This window comes from Notothenia rossii (genome assembly GCF_949606895.1).
Source record: "Notothenia rossii genome assembly, chromosome: 9".
In the NCBI taxonomy this organism is placed as follows: domain Eukaryota; kingdom Metazoa; phylum Chordata; class Actinopteri; order Perciformes; family Nototheniidae; genus Notothenia; species Notothenia rossii.
Window position 1 is genome coordinate 27360173 of NC_136907.1, and position 8589 is coordinate 27368761.

The window sequence follows — 8589 nt, forward strand, 5'->3', positions numbered from 1 at the left end:
CTGCTTGGAGCATCAGCGCTAACTGAAGCTGGACTCGGACGTGCAACAGCGAAATACACCCCCGGGTACAAAATAAAGGTGTGCATAAACAAACAAAGGCAGAACCAATTTACATATGAAAAGAATATATCATGTTGGTGAAGTTCACAATGAAAGAAAATAAAGATTTTCAATTATACAAATAGCCAAAATAAAAAAGTCATAGAATAGCAATTTTATTTAAAAATAATTATATCAGTTAGGCCAGGGGTTCCCAACATTTTTCACCCAGGGCCCCCCCAAATGACTCCTGTTGGAATTTGCGACCCCCCAAAACTTTGAAACTTTAATTATCGCTGTTGCCGATTTGCCCCCCTGCCCGATCTGTACTGCGCATGTGCGAGATGGTCTGCCATACTGGACAACTCCGTACGGCAACCCAAGTAGGACACTTGACACAGTGGCGTTTGGCAAAGCACAAAAAGAAAACTAAAAAAACCGAGAGAGATGAGTTATTTTTATTACAACGTGACTTCACTATTATTTAACAACTCTTTTTATTGGATTCTTTTATTTGGGGTTAAGTACATTGTCAGAATAAGTGAGAAATGGATTTAATTTCTGTTTGGCAGCTATCATACTGAATAAATATTTACTGTGCATGTATGCAAGAATGTATGGGATATAGCTGTCTAACAGAATTTAAATCCATGTCTCACTTATTCTGACAATGTACTTAACCCCAAATAAAAGAACCCAATAAAAAGAGTTGTTAAATAATAGTGAAGTCACGTTGTAATAACAATAACTCATCTCTCCCTGTTTTTTGTGTTCTTTTTCTGCTTTGCCAAACGCCACTGTGTGAAGTGTCCTATTAGAGTTGCCGTATGTAGTTGTCCAGTATGGCGGACCATCTCGCACATGCGCAGTACAGATCGGGCAGTGGGGCAGATCGGGTAGTGAAAGCCGTGCCTGGTAACAGCGGTTACCCCCCCACACACACACACACATGGCAACAGCGGTAATTAAAGTCTAAAAGTCTCAAAAATGCTACAACTACTGTCACAAACTGGATGAATGTGAAGTATTTCATTAAAGGAGGATGAAAGCGTAATTAAGGAGCAGTATTGGAGTGACTTTGATGGTTATTGGACTCAGGATTAATTAATTTGGATGCCCGCTGTATGAAGAAATTAAAGGACGGCGCAAGTGGAAACAGCTCACAAAGGGATTTAACTGTTTAAAACACATGCTCAAAGTAAGCCGGATTTTGGCGATGTGTTTATGTGGATTCAAAAATCGTGAATAATCTACAAAATGGAGGACACCGATCTGATCGGAGCAGATGTGACAAATAATCCAACTGAAACCGACACTTTACGCGCAGAAGAAACATTTCTGTCTTTGTATGCTTTTATTAGCTACTAACTTGCAAATGTATTCATCATATTTATTTCAAATGTCGAAGAACAGGACACTTCAAAAGAATAGACTACGTCTAATAAAAAAATGCTAATACGGTTGCATAGGCCTGTATAAAACAAAAATCAAAAACTGGTATACAGTATTAAGCAGGTAAATCAAATGCTTGTCTGCCATGGAACAGGTAGCAGAGAGAAGACGAGGTTCAAGTAGGTTCATTAATGTGAACCTTGGGCTTGCCCGCCCGCAACCAGGGATGGAATGTCCGGTGTAATGTGAGTGACAGCCAGTCTAAAGTCGTTGTGAGCGTCCAGTGTGTTGCGTGCTTTTGTTTTGATGGCAACAAGTGCGCTGAAGGCTGTTTCTGATAGATATGTCGTACTGAATGGGAGTATAATCCTGGTCGTGGCATGCAGTGTGAGCTTTGGAGCGAGGCTTGGTCCTTTGACAATCCAAAACGTTTTAAATCCTTTTTCCTGGAAGTATTTCTTTGACAGCGAGTCAGCTTGGATGTCGGTGAGCTCATCTTCGCAATCCAGGTATTCCTCATCCTCAACTTTGGCAATAAAGGGATCTAAAACCCACAATTCCTTGGAGACGTACTCGTCTATGTCAGCGAACCGTGATTGCATTTCCGTTTGCAGTAAGTTCATATGGCGGATGAACTCGCGACGTACAGACACAGGCACCGTTTCAGGATTGTTTTTGGATTGTTTCAGCAGTAGTGGAAACTGTTTCAGCTCCCCCCTCTCCATTTTCCCGACCCTGTACTCCAGTTTGCGCACAAATGCATCGAGCGCCTCTTTACATTGGAGAATGTTGGACTCCACGCCTTGCAGACGCTTGTTTGTTTCATTGTAGAGACTGAAGATGTCGGCCAGGTATGCTGTTTTAATCCAGAATGACTCAGTCACTTGCTCTGACAGTGCGCGGTTACGAGTTTGTAGAAACCCTTCAATTTTTTCCTTCAGTTCTACAAAGCGTGCCAGCACTCGGCCGTGTGAGAGCCAGCGCACCTCAGTGTGCAGGAGGAGGGTTTGGTGCGCTTCATCCTCGCACAAGTCTGCGAATAGACGCTTGTTGGTGGGGCGAACTTTGATGAAATTGACTATTTTAACAACAGTTGAGAGTGTTTCGCTGAGGTCTTCTGACAGTTTCTTGCTGGCCAGGGCCTGGCGATGTATCACACAGTGAAATATTTTGCAGTGTGGGGCCTTTTCTTTCAAGCAACTGTTAAATCCCTTTTTTTTCCACATCATTGAGGCAGCTCCCTCTGTGCAACATGCAACTAAATTCTCATAGGAAAGATTGTGGGATGAGAGGTAAGAATCCACTGCAGTAAAAATGTCCTCACCCCGGGTGGTAGTGGTAAGGTTGACTGACATAAGAATGTCCTGCTTCAAATCTTCCCCATCGATATATTGCACATAAATGATCAGCACAGTCTCGTCTGCTACAGTTGTGGTTTCATCAAGTTGTATGGCAAATGGCCCCTTTCCAAGCTTTTCGAGCAGCTGCAGCTCGCAGTTACTTGCCATATTGTCAATTCTGTCTTTCACCGTATTGTTTGACAGTGGTACAGTTTTTAGCTTCTCCGCCATCTGCGGGCCGCACAGTTTCTGAACAATCTTAATGCAAGCTGGCTTAATGAGCTGCTCGCCAATGTTGTGCGTTTTTTTTGCCTTTGCTATTAAAAGTGCACATTCAAAAGAGGCCTCGGTGGCCTTCTGTGCATCGCTGCCAGCCCTAACAAATGCTGTTCTAATATCCATTGGCTTGTTTGCCTTTGCAAGGTGTTGTTTCTTTATGAAAAATTCCCGATCACGCCCGACTGTTTCTGGGTGCATGGTCTATTGATGTCTCTTCATTTTGCTGGGTTTCATGCTTTCGTTGGCTAGCTTCTCTCTGCATATCACACACTCTGGGCGGGTTTTGTCCGTTCCCTCCATGAAACCGAAGTTAAGATAGCTCTCTAGGTAGGTCCTCATTTTCTTTTTGATTGCAGATGAGCTGTCATCTCCTTTACGTTTTTCAGACTTTTTTAGACAAAAATATTCACCTTATGAAGTCGGTCGCTAGCTAGCAAGTGCAGCAAACTGTTATTATTATGAAAGCTGACACGTTTTTCATTTGGTTTTAAGCGTGAACGTTTAGCATCTTATCTTTTTCCTTAAATTATGAATTAATTTCCTGTTGTTCAAGATATTTGAATGGAATTGAATAAAGGCCAAACATAATGGAAACCCACCACATAAATCATGTCCCTGGAGCCAATGTGGTTTGGTTTCACAGTCAGATAGCTCCATGATGTTTTTCAAGTTTTAAACACTGCAGGGGATGAACATAGAGACACACACAGACTTCAAAGTAAAAGTTTTGGATTGTAAGGCCAACATTATTCTTATATTATTATACATGTTTGCAGCATTGCTTTAGGTGTTTTAGGCTGCGCCAAATTCATGGTCATTCATGGTACCCTCAGAATAAAGCCATCTGGGATTCTCTGAAGTTTAGTTTGGTCCAAGTTAATGACCTTGGTAATCCCCTTTTTTATCTGGCACTTTCAACACACTTACTTATTGGGCAACACACTCTCACTCCATAAACGTCCAGGAGCGACGCTTGGTCAGGGTCCCGTGGCGTGCAGTTGTGACGCTCCGAGGCTCCTTCAGCTTCATAAAGGAACGCAAATAGCTTTCAACTGATTGCAATGTATTCCCATCTGCGGCGGGATTTTACGCTCATGGAAGCACGGCATTCGTTTGTGTCGGCTGCCCTTAAAGAGCATCTTGCAGGTTTTTTTTTTCTACATTTATGCTTAAACTTGCTTGAAAATTACAATTAAAAACGTGAATGTAGGATTTGATATGTTTTACGAGACATAAGGGCAGGAATTCAGAGGGAAAGGAGCAATTTTGAGCTCTGCTCTTAAAAACGGCTTTTTTTTAAGGTCATACGTCAAACGCGTCATATTACATCACACAGGGGACACATCTCCGCTCTCTGACCGCGGGTATAGTTAGTAGTTGCGTTGAGTTGAGCGGTTGTTTTTTAGTGAGCTGGTATTTTTCGGTAGTTTTACATTGTATTTCACCATTTGTAATCATGGTGCAGTATTGTGTTTGTGCAGGTTGCACAAATACCAGCCTGTCAGGACATCGAGTCCACAGTAAAAAGGACCGGAGCTAGCGTTCGTTCCTGGGTGCGTTGTGCATCCACCTCCCTGCAGCACATACTCTCCACAGCTTTATCAGGAAACCGTATTACTTCTCTCTCCCCCCCCTTCGCTGCTCTCTCTCTCTCTCTCTCCCCTCCGGTACGCGGCACCGTAAGACATAGTCTGGAGTTGCATCAGGTAGACCCTCCAGAAAAACGTGATTCTGCGATCGCAGAATTTACCGCATAATCAGCAAAATGGCGCAGATTTTTAACAGGCCGCATATTTGTCAAAAGAACCCATAATCCCTGCATTTTTCCACACAAAGTTGAGGGGAAAAAAAGTTAACTCGTCTTGACGTGACGGCATCAGCTCGCGCATCACAGAATGTAAACAACACTGTATAGAGTGATAGAGATAGAGAAAACACCAAGATGAAAAGATCTAATCCATCTCATTTACCGACGAACATTTCTACTAAAGACCGGGCAAAAAGTGGGGGGAAACTATTCTGCACCCCGTGCAACTGTGTGTTGGAGCATATAGTACAGCGGTTAAGCCCTCAAATCAAGGGAAATTGTGCACTTTTTGAAAGAAACATGAAACTTCTACCATAGTTAGTTTATATCATGAGGTTTATTTTTAGATGTGGAGGGAAGTCAGATTTGACCTCTGAGGCCCGGGAGAGGTCAAATCGGGGATGGCCACCAATAATATTCAAAACTGACTCACTTTGGAACCGAACACTGTAGAAAAACACTTAAGGTGTCATTTCCCACAAATGTTAGGGTGCCCATTCTGTTGGTGATACATTTGAGACCAATATAATTCAAGAAAATGCATTTATGTTAAAGTCAAGGTAAAAATATATCAAAATATTTTTTTTTTATGTACCCAAGAACATTCTTCAATTGATTTCTTTGTAGTCTCAGTATTATTTAGTTATAAGTTATTATTTCATGGGGTGTGTGGATATTTGTATGCATTCTCAGCACAGATTTATCAGCAGTTGACCCCCCTAGACCATTTCCACAGACTACCTGCAATACCACCGCGGACCACTGGTTGAAAACCCCCTGCTCTAAAGCTTCAGTAGCCTACTTATTCGAGGGGTTGTTGCTAGACAACATGGTGAGAAGTATTCAGAAATGCCACTTCTGACACTTCGGACATTTCTAACAGGTAAAAAGATTGACTATGAACAAACAATATTATTAAAAACAATATTAATATTAATATATGCCTTTGAATGCGAATGTATTGAATTTGACTGTAGCCAGGAAGGAGTTTTCCTTGCTAGCTAGCTAGGAAAACTCCTAGCTAGCTAGCTAGCGTGATCAAAATAATTATCCTAGCTTAAGTAGAAGACAGTCTGGAACATTTATGTTTGAGCTGAGTAGTTTAATGATTGAACAGAGTATTTTCTAGAGATGTCAACTTGGTTATTATGTCAAATTTGGGTAACATTTTACCTGTCATAACAGTAAAAAAACACAGTCACGGACATGTCACGAACATGTCATAAACATTATGTCAATGTCATATATATATGACACATATATGTCATATCATTGTCATTAAGTGTCATTTGGTTTAACCTAACCCTACAAAAACCGAATGACACAATGACAACAGTGTTTAATACAATGTTAAATTGTTATCTTTTCAGATTCCCACGTCTTGCTGGAATTTTAACCCTCACCATGTCAAAGCGTCACAGCTTGATGGTCCCTACCCAGCCCTCGTTATCCAAGCAATCCAAGCCACCCCCCAGCACTAACTGGGACATTTGTGTCCTCTGTCAAGTCAAAACAGATGAACCTTTACAGTGTCCTCTCAGAAACAAATATAAACAGTCTGTTGGTAGTGGCTATGTATCCCTCACAGAAGACCTTCTCCGGTTCCATACCCTTCAGCATATGCCAATGGACCTCAACCTGGAGCGATTAGATGATGGAGATGGCATAGAATCCACTTTGAAGAGACACAAGGCAGAGTGGCACAAGAGATGTCGGCTAAAATTCAACAAAAAAGCATATGATGAGCTAAGTCGGGGGAAATTAACTACAGCACAACAACAAAGTACCTCATCTGTACACACGCGATCTGCCCACAGCCATTCACAGTCCACAGAACCTACTTGCTTCTTTTGCAATGAGCCTGCTGCAGGTTCCTCAGGTTTGCATAATGCATCAACCTACAACATTGACAGAAATGTGAGGAAGTGTGCCCTTGAGCTTGAGGACACTGCTCTGTTGGCCAAGCTCGCAGAGGGTGACATGATTGCCATTGAGGCCAAGTACCATCATCGCTGTCTGTCTTCATTGTACAACAAAGCCAGGCAGGCTGCATCTAAACACAATGATGGAGATGATACTTGCCTACATGGCATAGCCTTTGCACAGTTAGTGGCATATCTGGAAGACAAGAACAGTGATGAGAACACTTCCCCTGTCTTGAAATTGACTGACATCGCTCAGTTGTACAAGACCAGGCTGGAACAACTTGGTCTGACTGTAGATAAACGGATTCACACCACCAGACTGAAAGAACGACTGCTTTCTGAGCTTCCACATCTGAGGGCACATTCACAAGGAAGAGACACACTTCTGAGTTTTGAGAATGACATTGGACCAGCTCTCATGATAGCCTGTCAAACTGACAGTGATGCCATGCACTTAATGCGAGCAGCACAAGTAGTGCGCAAAGAAATCTTTGGTTCGTCTTTCTCTTTTGACGGATCATTCCAAGAAAACTGCCAGCAGAGGGCTGTGCCACCATCTCTCTTGGCTCTCGTCAACATGGTACTTGATGGTACAAACATTAAGCATCAGACCACCACAAAACCTGCCCTAACAATCTCCCAATTGATGGTCTTTAACAGTAAGAAGCAGGCACGGAACATGGATTCACCAAGCTCAGCACGTACAAGGCACACCCGAGAAACTCCACTCCCTCTATATCTGTCCCTCAAGATCCATGCAGTTACACGAAGTAGGGGGTTAGTTGACACACTGTTCAACCTGGGATTGTGTGTTTCCTATGACAGGCTGCTGCAAGTCACATCAAACATTGCCAATGGTGTCTGCCAGCAATTTAGGATGGAAGATGTTGTGTGCCCACCAAAGTTGCGTAATGGACTGTTCACAACAGGAGCTGTGGACAATATAGACCATAACCCAAGTTCTGCAACAGCCAAAGATTCCTTCCACAGCACTGGAATCTCACTAATGCAGCATCCATCACACACACAAAGCGGAACTGATCGTGGTGTACTAGTGATTAGTCAAGATGGCTCTTCCACCAAGTCAGTGAAACCTCTGCCAACATCATACACAGTCGTGCCACCAGCTTCCCTCCACAAAAAGGAATTTAGTGTGCCACCTGTACAAGGTCCTGAGACCCTCCACCCTCCTAGTTTCTACAGCCGCCACAGAGGATGAATATGCATGGCTCAGAAAAGTCAAGACAGCTGTTGAAACGTCAGCCATTGATGGCATGATATCGTGGTCTGCCTACCATGCCTGTGTTCACCATGCCGTCATCCCTCCTGCAGCAATCAATGCATTATTACCTCTCTTTCTTGACAATGCACATTCAGTAGCAATGATTCGGCACTCTATGGAAATCGTAAAAAGAGCAATTCAACATGGTCAGATTCAACATGGTCAGATTCCTGTCATTGCTGCTGACCAACCACTGTATGCTCTCGCTAAACAAGTACAGTGGACCTGGCCAGACACTTATGGAGAAGATCACTTTGTGATCATGTTTGGTGGTCTACACATCGAAATGGCTATGTTGAAGTTGCTGGGAGACTGGCTAGAAGACAGTGGCTGGACCAATGCTCTGGTCCAGGCTGATATTGCAAGTTCTGGAACAGCAAATTCCTTCATACATGCCAAACATGTCACCAAGACCCGCCATGCACACCAGGTCACAGCTGCAAGCCTCTATACACTACTGCAATGAGCATACAATGAAAATTGCATATCTGATGATACAGATGCCATGCCACCTGACAGTCTATC

The 8589-nt window shown here is 42.9% G+C and overlaps 1 protein-coding gene across 1 annotated transcript; it reads left to right on the forward strand.

Annotated features, from left to right (window-relative positions):
• Nucleotides 1-5239: 5239 nt before the first annotated feature.
• Nucleotides 5240-8001, forward strand: LOC307019844 (uncharacterized protein; the record flags this gene model as incomplete). Its single annotated transcript, XM_079650947.1, has 2 exons — nucleotides 5240-5740; nucleotides 6228-8001. Exon 2 carries the CDS (start codon nucleotides 6262-6264, stop codon nucleotides 7999-8001), a length of 1740 nt encoding a protein of 579 aa, XP_079507073.1. The 5' UTR covers nucleotides 5240-5740; nucleotides 6228-6261.
• Nucleotides 8002-8589: the final 588 nt, after the last annotated feature.